The 14,296-nt window shown below is 38.7% G+C and overlaps 3 protein-coding genes across 6 annotated transcripts in view; 2 read left to right on the top strand and 1 right to left on the bottom strand.

Moving 5' to 3' along the window:
* The window catches only part of lmo3 (LIM domain only 3), a 38,079-nt gene extending 35,169 nt beyond the window's left edge, over window positions 1-2,910 (top strand). For all 4 annotated transcript variants that reach the window (XM_083528175.1, XM_083528174.1, XM_083528176.1 and 1 more), the window contains exon 4: window positions 1,503-2,910. In XM_083528175.1, coding sequence (XP_083384301.1) covers window positions 1,503-1,608 — 106 coding nt within the window. In that variant the 3' untranslated portion in view covers window positions 1,609-2,910. The remainder of the gene's footprint in view (window positions 1-1,502) is intronic.
* Window positions 1-14,296, top strand: part of tmem178bb (transmembrane protein 178Bb) — a 485,881-nt gene that overhangs the window by 387,270 nt on the left and 84,315 nt on the right. The gene's annotated exons all lie outside the window — the stretch shown is intronic.
* The window catches only part of hmga2 (high mobility group AT-hook 2), a 164,265-nt gene that overhangs the window by 31,274 nt on the left and 118,695 nt on the right, over window positions 1-14,296 (bottom strand). The gene's annotated exons all lie outside the window — the stretch shown is intronic.

Consider the following 14,296-nt stretch of genomic DNA (forward strand, 5'->3'; position numbering starts at 1 on the left):
TGTAGTCTGACCTTGTCGAACTCGCTGTGAGCAAGATAAGCAGCCCTTAGGACAACTAAGCACACAGAGGAACGCTCTCTCTCTCTCTCTCTCTCTTTTTCTCCCTCTCTCTTTCTCTCATTCCTTTTTTTATCTTTCCTACCCCATTTCTCTTTCTCCGTACTCTCTCAATTTCTGTCTCTTTTCCTCCCCATGTATCACATATCATTACCCTTCTCACACACACACACTCTCTCTCTCTCTCTCTCTCTCTCTCTCTCTCTCTCTCTCTCTCTCTCTCTCTCTCCTTGCCAACATAATCTCCTCTCTAAAAGGTCAAGTGAGACAGTGGCCCATAGGGCAGAATGAGTGGAGGCCTGGTTGTGATTTATTCATGTTGCAGGTGGAGAAGCAGTTTCATGCTACCAATAGACTCCAGAGATACACACTGTAAACACAGCACCTTACCTCAGGTCAGGTTCTCTCGTGCTTTTCAGAGTTAGAGGTCAGGTTAGTGTTCATTGTCTCAAATTCCCTCATCTCAGTTCCTAGTATCTGTTTTTTAGTGAAAGAGTCAGTATTGGTACGGAGAACTTAAACATTTTCAAGACTCACGTTTGAGATGAGCTGTTTGCTTTTTGGATTTGGAAGGTTCTTAATGCATTGAGGGTTTAACAAGCTACGTGTACTGCAAGCCTGTGAAACGTATTTCAACAGCGAAACTCTTTAGCAGTGACGCACAGCACAAATACACAGTTCTACACTTAGCACTTGTTCCACTTGGCAGGCTTAACCCTTTCCTTAATGACCACCACTCCTCAGTGTCACATTCAACCTTCATGAACTCCCAGACATAATGCAGAAAAACATGCTTTTACACTGCTACTGTGCTTCACATAAGCAGCCATAATCATCATTATGCCATTTCACATCAGCTGGGACTCTTAGCTATCCAAAGAACCTGTCAAGAACCCTTTTTTTTTTTTTTTTTTGACAAAGTAATAGCAACTGTGAAAGCTTTTACTTCCTGTACTTTTAAGCTTTGAGAACATATTTTACCAACCAATATCAAATCCATTAGTGCCAATGCAATGAATTAAATATATTCCTCATGGGCTCCTTGGATAGTTCATTGGAACCCACTTTTGAGCAAACAGTAAGAACCTAATGTTCATGTTTTTTGTGGCATATAGCTTGAGATAGGGCACTAGTTCAAACAGAAAATTGCTATCCATTTGTGAGAATCCTGGTCCACTTTGTTAAGGGGCACAAACAGCTGACCCTTCAAATGCTCTTTCGTGGTGACGGGGTCTTTGCTTTCGTAAGGGGTTTTCTTGGAATCCTTTGAGACTGGGGAAACCCACTAGTTTAAGTGTTCTACTTAGAAGTTTCCCCGGTCAGACAAACCCAATGATGGTTTAGAATGGCAGGTGGAATCCACCCCCCCACCCCCACCTTCTCTCTCTTTCTCTCTCTCTCTCTCGCTCGGTCTTCACCTCTCTCTGTCTCTTCTTATTTTTCAGGTTTTGTGTTGGGGACAAATTCTTCCTGAAGAACAACATGATCCTGTGTCAGACGGATTACGAAGAGGGGCTGATGAAGGAAGGCTATGCCCCACAGGTCCGCTGACCCCTACATGACACTTACACTTGTGGGGAGAGAGCTGAGAGAGGACCTAAATGGGGATATGCAGTCAGACACCAAAAGCACTACTATCCTCTTCAGCCCTTATCCTTTGATAATGTACATAAGAAATGCCCACTATGGGGCACTGCTGTACAGAATAGCCATAGAGACTTGTTGTGAGTTGGTAAGGGGGTTTCACAATTCCCTTGAGCAAAGTGACACTGGTGTTGGATATTGCTGTGGCTCTTTTAAAACGACCCTTCTTTCCTGCCCCTAAAACCCAAGGCCTCATGGAGACAATCCACCCCAAGGCCTGACAACTGGCATACACAGACATCTAACTGTGCAAAAAAATGCAAGCATTTACTTAGACCCCTCTCCATTGCGCCCAGTTTCACTTTCAGGCTAAGGACCCTTAGGAGGGGCAAAAAAGGGAAAACAATCAGTAAGTGATGAAAAGATATAAATGTTGTCCTGTCAGCTAGAAGCAAGGGAGCCATGTCAATATAAGATCTCAGGTTGAGGGGTTTTCCTTATTTCTTTTGCTTTTATGAAAATGCTCTGTCCAGCTGAACACAACTCAGTGCTTTGTTTCGCTTCTTTCCTATTGGTTCAGCAGACATGCTGGAATTGCTACACTGATACAACTTTAATACTAAGATTATTCATGTTCTGCTTGCTTTGTATGTAAAACAGCATTCAGAGATCATTGTCAGGACACTGTAGGGATTTGGCACACAAGTCAGTTTATGTGGGGTGGGAGGATGGTGTCCGATTTACTTCTTTCTACAATGTATTTATTTGAACCTTTATTTTTATTTTTTTTGTGCGGATCTTACTGAGGCTTTGTCCTTGACATATTTATACTTGAATTGGATCACTGTCCAGTTGCTGAGCCTCTTGTCCAGATTTCACAAGTCTGGCCTCATTACTGCACACTGACAAACATTGTTGTGTTGAACAAGTCAGCTCACATAAACCGGAGGTGTGCAACCTTTGATTTACTGGCTCTGACGAGTTTGTCGAAGTGCATGTTAACGCTACTGTACCGCATTCAAGCAGCATCCAACTGACACTTAAGTTTCCTTCTGAAAATTAGGGCAAAGCCTCAAGAAAAGACAAACTGATTTGTAAATGGTGGTTGTACATATTTAAAAAAAAAAAATAAAAGTATTGCTTTTGGCTTGCTATTAAATAATTTTCTTTTAAGTGTCACTCAGCATGAGATGTTTATTTTTAGGACACATGTACATACTGTATTGTAATCATTTTAAGCACAAATGTAATACAGTTTTATTGTGTTAACATTGTGTGTCAGATGTCTTTCTTCTCACATCCTCAACACCCTCATCCTACTCTTATAAAATGTGTATGGATTTCTCCCATTACTCCATTCATTTTCACCTCCTGAGTGTTTACTGAAGCAATTTAGGTTACGTGCCTCACTGAAGGGCACAAGTGTAGATGCAAAGAAGCCAACGAAGGCCTTTCCCCTCACCACTCTATTAGCCTAGCCACCAGACCATGCTATGCTCTCTGCTCTGTGATTGATAGTAAGTGCAATCATTTTTGTCAGCCATTTTGTTGTCATCACAACTCAAAAATTGCCACCCTCTTTTCTCCCTCTACTGACAAGCAAGGAGTATAAGAGAATCTGTCAGCACTAGAGTGCATTTAGGAAGATCAACAGAGTAGAGGAGTACAGATAATCACCTTCTGTTGAAATGTTGGGGCTTTTAATGTATTGTAACAGCTATGAGCTGAGTTCATGGTATAGTTACTCGAGCTCTGCAGGTCATGACCGAGAACAAACACTGGAACCATTTAATGCCTGTTGTAGTTTGGCTTATACCCGAAGCCAGAGGCATGCTTGACAATCCGGCTTACTGTACAAGTAAAACAGTGAGATTAAAGTCCTTTCTCTAATTAGGGAGGCAGTTTAAAGTAGCCTGTAAAGTTTGACAATAGGCACACACTCATCTCATTATAGCCCATAATAGGGAGACCAATTAAACTAATTGAATTGCTTTAGCTTGAAACGCAGAGGGGGGAAAGTGTCTTTGATTAGACTCAAGCTGTTAAGTCCCTCAATGGAGAGAGAGATTGGTCTGAAGCTGCACTAAGCCTTGAAGAATTGGTGGGAGAGAAAAACACTTTTAAAAATGTTCAACATGGTGAGCAAATATGTTCTCAAATCAAACACTAATAAACTAAATATTTCTATTTTTATATTTCTAAGTCATAGTGGTGTTCAGTAATAATGATTATAATGACAACAATAATACAAGTAACAACTGTAAATTTCCTTGTAGGTCATCTTTAATGGCCTATCAATACATTCAGCATTATAAATAGTGCTGGTTGGCAGGGTGGCAAAGCTGTGCCATGGTATTGTCACCACCTCACAGCTCCATGTAATTTCCTAGACTCAACTCTATATAACCTTCCTTCATTAAACAGCAACACTTTCATTAAAATACAAACAAAAAACAAAGTAATTTCAATTTATATAATGTATATATCATATGTGAAAATATAATGTTTAAAAAAATGAGGTATCAATTTTACCAAAATCTGAGAAAGTGACACAGTGGTGCAATTCTCCCCTCAGCTACATGTCCTTCAGGTGTTCCTACCACCTTCCAAAAACCTATGGATATGTATTGCCTACTTTAAATGACCCCAAGGTATTAATGTGTCTATATGGAGCTTTGTCATGTGCTAAAGTGCCAACAGGGGTGTTTTTGTCCTTGTACTTAGTGTTCATCATCAACAGATCTACTGCAACCCAAAATCAGAATTTTAAAGCAGGTATTGAATTGGAGTAAATTATTTTTTTAATATAAGGCACTCACCCATTTGACATTTAAGAACCCCTTAATTAACTTGGAGTAAAAATTAATGGTGATTATGCACCAAATATAACCAAATAAATTCATTAGAAAACAGAACAGTATATTCCAACTTTCATGACCATCAGAGAATACATGCAAAATCAGTCATTAGTTTAATGAGGCCATAGTAATTCATATACAGTATATCATATAAGCAGAACAAAAAGAAACAGTTGACATATGGGTTGAGATAACTGATAGTGTATTGTTTATAAAGTAGTCACTAGTTATTACAGTGTAGACATGTTTTTCACTGATATTAATACCACAGATTACTAAATACGGGAGACACTGTAGAGAATCTTTTGGAAGTTCTCACCTTCCAATTTAACCTCATTTAGCAGAGGTGTCACAGCATCACCATTATTTGACTCTGACATAGCAGAACTCCTGCACTACAAAGTCAGATGTCAAGTGATGTTCCTCACATAAGTAAGCTCAGAAAATGTCATAACACAGCCTTAGGTCAAGAATCTGTCACTTGACTGTCAACATGACATCAAAATAAATGAAAAAAATATATATAAGAAAAGAAGCAATCTGCATGTTAGTGTATGCTTGCTGGAATGTCATACAGCGTTATTACCATTAGTGGTACAATTATTATATATGCAATAAGAGTAGCCTATAGAAGTGACTGCACACAATATAATAATGGCAAACTTAGGTGTGCTGTGTTGTCACTTGGTAAATTTCTCTACATCATGTCAAGGTGAGCCTTTGTAACTTCACAGTTGCATGGTTTCTTTGAATCATCCAAGGTTATGAGACGTAAAGCTGCTATTAATGCATTTGGGAAGAAAGTTCCAGTGTTCCCTAGTGCATTCCCCGTCTTCCAAACGTCTCACCTTATAACTTTTTCGTCTCTGTGAACAAAGGCGTGTTTCATCACTTCTTTTTTTATTTTCTGAGAGACTTGTACTGATGAACAGCCAATTCGCCAAGTGCAGGCAAAGAAGCAGCGTGTACAGCATCTTATTTAACATGCTGTTGTTATTGTATCAGACCTTTGCTACTCGCCTGGGCATTTGTTAAAGATCAGCAAGATAAAAATAGAAAAGAAAGATTAAAGATAGGGGGAAATAAAAATGTCTCATCCCCCGTCAGCAACAAAAAGTCGATGAAGCACAGAGGAAGGCGAGGAGGGGAAAAAATCATGCAAGTTTCTTCCAGAAAATCATTAGGAACATTTAGAAAGTGCATTAACTTCCAGGCCATGTATCGTTAGTGGCCTCATCCCCATGCTGTCTCTGACCCCAGAGTGTGTGCATCAGCCCGCGCATCCGATAGCCCAACTCTCCTCGTTTGGCAAACGGCTCCAGGGGTGAAAATAATGATCTACATAGACATGCCAATGCTATCTGGACCAGACAACGCTGCTTTAATGACTCCTTATCCTTCAGCCCCTTTTGTAGAGATGGTGCCCTGGCAAATGTATTCCCACTGTTGGGTCATTATCTCTTTATTGCAGCGATAATAGACTTGGGTATTTTGGTCAGATTTGTGTGGCTAAAGAAGATACATTTGTGAGCCTCGAGTAACAATGTGCAGTGGTAAGTGCTATCGTTGGATTCAGGGATCACTGATTGGCAATAAACATGCTTAAAACAGCTAATGATTGTGAGTGTATGATACTCAGAATGTGGTTTCTTTGAGACCGTGCCAATCCTTAGAAGTAGAGCAGAAATGTAAATCTTTCTGAATCAAGGAGTGCTGCCTACGTTCAGAGTCTGCCTTTTTTATGGTTGACAGATGAGATCAAATCTGGCTTTTTTTTTTTTTTTAGCTCAAGGAATTATCATCTTAAACTCAGATAAACCCAGCACATGGCATGAGACCAAAGCATTTCAGTAATTTGCCAGCTTTCAAATCGATCAAGAAGATTGTCGTGACACTCGTGCACCTGACCTCACACGTGCACGCGCACGACGTCTGGGTCCAATTTATTTATTTATTTTTTAAATCAGTATTAGATCTGTGAATTGACATGAGGGGATCACACAATAAACTGATAGGAAGAAGGATAGTTATTTTACCTAGAACACACTCAAATGCCACTAGCAATTTCTTCCATGAGTCTACGTCTACTGATGTGTCATTTAAAGAATGTACAATGTGTTATCTGCTCTGAACGATCTACAAAGGCTGCCAGCCATTATCAGGAATGTGTTCTGGATAGCATAGCACGGGGCAAATGACTCAGGGAGATGGGATGTGGGAGATTCAAAAACCTTACGCCTCTCTGAAGTTTTCCCTTTGATGTGGCAAACTAACCTATACCAGATGCACCAGGCTTAGGCCACTAAGAAGTACCAAAGCGGCTACATACCCAATATATTCTCTCATACATAAATACAGTAGAAGACACACACACACACACACACACACACAAGTAGAAATACACCTGCAAAATAGCACTCGACATCTTGTTACATCTTCATCTTATATATTTTCAGGATTCGCTTTGTGGAACCGCACAGCTGTTTTAATTAGTCTACTCTTGCAAGTCATCTCCCCAGTAGTACGTGTCTGTTTTTAGGTGCCTTGGTGAACACACTTATTGCCACTTTCACAGCTAGAAACCCATCAGTCCTTATAGCAGTCTTGTTTGTTTATTGCACACCATTTCCATTTAGCCTAATCTTGAATTGGAGAGATGATTGTATTCAGCAGGGTTGCGGAAACGGCATTACTGCCAACTGTAACCTTCACAGTATCCTTCAAAGACCGAGATACAAGGCAATTTCCAGTTTTTCGGTTGGTGAGGATGAACGCAAACTTACTTCTCGCTCTCGCTCGGCGCAGAAACATGCGCTGTCCTCGGAGGGCTATTGGAAGATGATGGGCTCGTTATCTCAGTCACAAACACTGAAAAGTGGAGATGAACGAGATGGGCAGAGTGTGTATCTGCTAGGTATTAGCACATAGCACAGCCTATTGTCTACTTATGGCCTTGAGAGTGAGCTTGAAGCCGGAGCAGTATGTCAGGCTGTATCCTCCAGTGGATAAGAGCTTTATGTCAGGTGGATAATTGGACTCCTGGCTTTTATGGTCTTATTTGCTGAGATGGGGTGGGAAGGTGGGAAGGTGTGTGTGTGTGTGTGGGGGGGGGGGGGGGTCTTATGTATACAACAAGAGCTGAAGGTTATATTTGTGCCTGAGCATCTGTAGTAACAAACCAACAGTTTCTTCATTGCAAGTTGGGTCAACTTTGCAAACATGATGCAAACATTAAAAAGCCTTGACCCCTCGCTGACCCTCACCTTTAGCTTGTGGGCTTGGATGTGCCTGCCGTTGGTGTGGTAGCTGAAATTCTTTCAAACTGAGTGCTGAGCATAATCAAAAGAGCTTCTAATGGCCACTCAGGAGACCCACAGCCAATAGATCCTGCCAGTCAGCTGTATCCTTTGCTGAAATAAAGATCTGTGCAATTACCACCTGCCATCACACTTCACACGCATCTGAGCAGGCCTCGTCGTATCCTGGCAAAAACTTCTCAAAGCCAATATTCCTACTCAACAACTATGAAGGAAGTTGCTGTCCGTTCTCAGTTCCTGTTTGTTTTCTTGTTTCTTTGTCAGTTAGCTATGTTTACATTAGTAAAGGTGAGGGAAAGATATTCATTTTCCGCCTCGACTTGTGACCTGCGACTCCTTGGGAAAGCTCGCCCACACGCATGCTGTGCATTGTGGATTCAAACAGCTGCAGGTCAGATATGTGGGATGGATTATGTGTGTATGTGCATGTTTGTGTGTGTGTATATGTGTGTGTAATTCTTTGTCTTTGTGTATGTTTTGCTTAACCTCCAAGCAAGTGCTGGGAAAAAAAGCAAGCGAGCGTTACTTAGGTGCTTGTATAAGAGGAGTCTAATATTAAACAATAAAAGATTTTTTGCATGAATAAATTATGTAGACGTTCTCTGACAGCGTGAATAAATCAGCATTTTGACTAATTGATCATGCAAACGTTTTATGAACCCATTCATAATGCATTATAAACTCATTTAAAAAGGTGTTACATAAAGCACATAATACCATCCAATGCCTGTTATACACCTGTATTATTGCTCATATTGGCATACATAACACATCAAGTCATACTGGGGTATAATATGTTATTGGAGATATACAAGGCAAAGAAGATATAATGAGAAAAAAAAGACAATGCATCTTAACAATGTTAAGGTTAGAATAAAGCAGTAGAATGCTTATAATAATATATTATGTAATCAATGTATAACTGTGCATAAGATATAACACACAATGGACCAAAATAAATGATTTTGGGGAGGTATGATTTGCTGTTTTCTATATTTAATAAATTAATTTATTTACATTTTTTACTGTTTACTGTTCAACCTAATGGAACATCAGTAAGTGAGTCAGTTAGGCCTCGTTATTTTTTACATTTCCTTCATCATGCCAGAGAAATCCAGTACAAAAAGTTAACACCTGTCCCTTAACAAATGTTAAATAAACATCATCTTTCGGAAAACCTCACTATATAACCAATTAGATTATTTCTTAAATAACATCATTTAAATAAAAAAAATTCTGCCTATTGATAAACCCTAAAAGTATATATGATGATATGTTGAGCACACACACCATATTACTACGTATCACTGTGACTTAACTGTTACTATAGTATGCATACAATGATTATAATCATTAAAACAGGGACATTAATCTAAACATCATTTATGTTACAGACGGAACTACAGTCAGTGCCGCAAATGATATGAGAATTCAAAAAGGTTGATATTTTATATGCAGAAACATAATGCATTACGTTTTTAGTTCAAATTGTAAAATTGAAAATGCACTTTTTTTCCTTTTTTTATTTGTGATCAATATCTCTGATATCGATTGATCTTCTGATCAATATATGTCAGGATATATATCTTAGGATATAAGTTTACAAATCAGAATTTGAACCAATGCTTACAGCTTTAATTTATAAATTAAAACATAATCCAATCACCCAGATCACCAGTATTTGTATCGAACTGAATTTCTCATGACATATAATTAGTTAGTTTTAAATATAGCAATGCCTAAACAAGTATAATCATTACATTTTGTAAAACATTGTGGTTTGTAATTAGTCCTTTAATATGAATTCCTGCTTACTGAACAAATTTGAAAGAAAATTTGAGTTCAGTAAGAGCTAATTAGGAGTGTTTGGAACAAATGGTATGTACCAAATCAGCAGGCCACGACATTTATTACCACTGCTAATTAAAAGAGAGGATGAACATCTGCTCGGCCTAATCCTTACCTATAATGTGTTGTACGTGTGTGTGTGTGTGTGTGTGTGTGTGTGTGTGTGTGTGTGTGTGTGTGTGTGTGTGTGTGTGTGTTTAGGGCTAAAGGTTATTCCGGACGATAAATAACAAGTAGCCTGGCACCCAAACAGCAGCCAATCAAAAGGGTCCTTCAAGGTCTATTTATTACAGTTGGCATTTAAGTTTATCTCTCTTTCCTTCTTTTCTCCACGACTCTCCTCCCCAAACTTAATCAAGTGATGAGTTGGAAACAAGGCCCAGTAGATAAAAGTGTTGGAGATGGTAATGATGCCAAGTAATGATTTCCCCAGAGAAAATCTGATCTATTGCCACGGGGAAGAGATGGAGAAGAAAGACCTGAGGGAGAGAAAGAGAGGGGGAACGAAGGGAGAGGAGAGGAGGGGGAATCCACATCAGCATTTCATAAGAGGCTTCTCAGCCATGAAAGTGAGCTAGAAAGGGAGGTGGAGGTTGTATTAGAAGGAGAACGGTTCTCATCACCCCTTGGGTGCCTCGTTTTCTCGCTCCCTCTTCGCCTGTTTTTGAGGGCGGGGGAGATATAAAGTGTTTGTGTACACTTGGGGGGCTGCAGGCAGAGGCGCTAGGTGAAATTAAACAGCTGAAAGGTATGATTTAACAATGCTCAAAACTCAATAAGTATAAGATAAGCAGCAAATTAGATGTGTCTGTGTCAGGGAGATGGGAGGGAGGTAAAAAAAAGATTTCTCCCTCGATCGATCGCATCGTCAAAAATTAATCTCCTGCCCTGTACCCTGGACTTGCTGCCAAGGTTGGTGAGAAGTAAAGAAATAAGCACACGGAATATAACCATGCTCTCTCACTCTCGTCTCTTCTCCTTCATTTTAAATTCCTATTCTAGTTCACAGCAATCATTTCAAACATTTTTACATGGTTTTGCTCAACACACAGCCTTGAAGATGCATTATGTGGGTAATTCCACAACTGCAGTACCATTTAACCCCTAACTTTTAATACTTGTAATGTTTAATCATTAAATCTGAAAAACAGTTAAAAAAAAAACCATCCTAGTCAACAATCTTTTTTTCCTTTTTTCCTGTTTTTTTGGAAAAAATGTTTGTGGTTAAGAGCGTCTGAAGTTTACCTCGTAAATGAAGAACTGGGTCAAGGCATTAAATTAGCAAAAATGTCAGTCAAAACATGCATTTTTGGCGAACAGGGCTGTACTTTTAAAGCACCCTTTTCACTCAATATGACAGCAAAAAAAGTAAAAGAAAAATAATCAAATTTACATCTCACTTACAAATATTTAATGATTTATTGTGTACGGGGGTTAAATTAATCTTGTGGTTAATTGATGATTTGTGTTTCCAAACTAAATAAATTGGAAAAATTGTGAAGTTTTTTGGGAAATTGGGAAAACATTTTTGAATAGTAATAAAGTTATAGTGGATAGGTATGGGTAAAAATGTTTCTCTATGTTTTGTATTGCTGCTGTGCTTCTAAGTTTTAAGATATTTATTTGCATATAAGTGCATTTTTTTTTATTGGCATATTATCTATTTTTATAATGTCTTTTACGCTTATATGTGGGACACAAATGGTACACAATGGTCTCACAAATGGTACACAAGTCTCTCTGATTGGCAGAACTCCATAAGATTTCAGTTTGGCACACCAACATTTCTGGACATTTGGTTTCTTCCTTAAAAATTACACAACACTTGGTGATTCTGTAAACAATGAGCATGTAGTTACACAATCTTGCAGCCATTTTTGATTATAAGCACTAAGAAAACAGGGGTGCATGGTGGGAGGAAAGTGTATGCGTGTCTGTGCATCAAGCCCAAAGGTGACAACGCACTCAAGCCCATTTGCACTGCATTAAGTCCAACTCACAGTGGAAAAGTGCCTCTCTGCGTTTCACCCCTCTTTACCCTAAAATAATGGAGTATTTTTCGCAGCTCCGGGAGGCTTTCGCAAGCTGTGCACTTAACGGCGTGCCATCATCACCTGCCTCTCTCCTCTCTGAGTACCTCCCAATTGATCTCCGGGAAGAAATTCTGCCATTGTTTGTGTCACGATTTGCACAGCTGGAGCCTGAGCGTACTATTGCACTCGACTAAACCCAAGTCCCCATTAAAGCGACCATTAGCCAAGGTGGTGGCAAGAGTTTAAAGGAGAAGCTGCAGAGGCCATTTTTGAAAACATGATGTGCAGATGGCTACGATGTGCTAGATATATAAAAGCAATGAATTCAAGAGCATAAATGACTTGTTTAAAGCCATGACTATGCAAATCAGTTTGGACACAAGTTAATGTGCAGGCCACTGAGATGTTCTGCTTGGTATACAAGCAAATGAGTTTCTTCTATGTTCCTGGGTGTTTGTGAAAAAAACACAGTGTGTGTGTGTGTGTGTGTGTGTGTGTGTGTGTGTGTGTGTGTGTGTGTGTGTGTGTGTGTGTGTGTGTGTGTGTGTGTGTGTGTGTGTGTGTGTGTGTAGAAGCTATTATCCTCGGTCTGTTCAATTATTGATTGTCAAGTGCCACAGGGTGAGGGAGAGCCCAGTGTACGCACACCAAATAAATCTCTGTTTGGACGTTCTGCACTGTGTCTCCATCTCCCCTTTTCCCTGGCTCCCCAATCTCAAACTGAAGTTTGGAGTTTTTACAGGTTGGTCTTTTCAGCCATGTCAAGAATGCACCAGAACATGGACAGTGGGAGGAGAGCTTGCTTTGGAGCAGTACCAATATTGAGTGAGTGCCAAAATTGTATTGTATTTAATCAAATGCATTTAGAATCTATTGATGTGGTTCCATGATGCAAATCTTTGAAATAAATATAAAATAATTTTTTTTTATACAAATATTATTTGGTAAAAATGGCTACATTTTGTTTCTCAACGATTTACAGAATTACGTTTTTACAAAACAGATGATCACATTTAGGAACAATGTAGACAAGGCTTTACACATTTTTCTATTAAAATAAATATTTTATATTTTTGCAAAGAGTACATTCAGACAACATTTCATTATCATTGTAAATAAATGTAAAAAAAATTATTTATAGAGGCAATAAATACAAATGATAGAATATACATTAATTCTTCTCATGAATGTCAGAAAATTTAGCTAATCTGATTTTCTTATGAAAATGTGTTGATTTTATTATTAGATAGATAGATAGATAGATAGATAGATAGATAGATAGATAGATAGATAGATAGATAGATAGATAGATAGATAGATAGATAGATAGATAGATAGATAGATAGATAGATAGATAGATAGATTTGTATAGAATTGTATATATTATAAGTTATAAATAATTTATTTAAAACATGCACCCTATTTTATGATGAACACTTTACCTATGTGTAAAAGTCGTTTCTTATAAAACACACATTTGTGCATGTGAATGTAATGGTACCACTCGTGGAACTGCCCTGAGCAGCAACACTATCCTCATGAATATGGCATGCTTTCTATCTGCTAAACCACCTGCTTACTGTCCTAACAGGAACGTCAAGGATGGCAAGAGCCCATACTTCCAACATGATTGAAATCCCAGTCTACTTTTCTCTCTATATTATCAGAGGTGGATTTTTATTTCATTCATAAAAGGAGGCAGATTTATCTATTATTAACTCTGCTACTCATAATGGCCACATTTCATGTACTGCTGAGACAGGGTTAAATGATTTGCAGTTAATTAGCTTGCCTCCTGGTTATTGATTTTCCTTCAGGACACGCTGGAGCTCCAAACAGCCTCTCTGAATAGCTCCAGTTTACAGTGTGTGTGGAGAAAACTATCGCCCGCTCAACCGGTCCATTGTTTCATGTATTATTTTTAAATGTGATGAGTATATCTTACTTTGTATCTATATTGATGAAAATGCATGTGATTTTTTTTTTTTTTCTTCTTCTTGACCTTCAGAAAAGCAGTACTTTAAAATAATGTTACTTAATTGCTGGAACGTTGAAATCTGTGCGAAAAAGAGTGTACAGTAATTCACTTTAATACACCTAGTGTTCCAAATGTTCGTGCACACACGTACACACAATCAGTTTGTATTGGGAACAAGGCTAAATCACATGGATCTTTAGACCTTTACTACACAACAAGGACTCGTGTGTGATGTAGACAGGCCCAGTGGGCTCATGAAGCATGTTGATGTTGGTGTTGCAGGAGCAGCGGCATATAGGATTCTTCGGCACGATGTGTTGACACAAATAAAATGGTGTAAAAACTAATTTGCTCGAATCGATGTGGCAATATTGCCACCTAAATCACACATGTGCCACATGTTCTACTCGCTGGACATTCTGCAAGTGCTAATCATGCTACGGGTTGGGTACAGTAAGTTCAAGTGCAATTATAGACTTCTTCTGTACTGATATAGAATACAGAACACAGAATACAGAATTGGAATTTGAAATGTTAATGTTTATCTTTAAATGAATGATGCTTGATAATAGTAGTAAGCCTGGAATGATATGTCAGCAATGCGTAGGTCTCGCAAGTCAG

Source organism: Silurus aristotelis (genome assembly GCF_946808225.1).
Source record: "Silurus aristotelis genome assembly, chromosome: 24".
NCBI lineage: Eukaryota > Metazoa > Chordata > Actinopteri > Siluriformes > Siluridae > Silurus > Silurus aristotelis.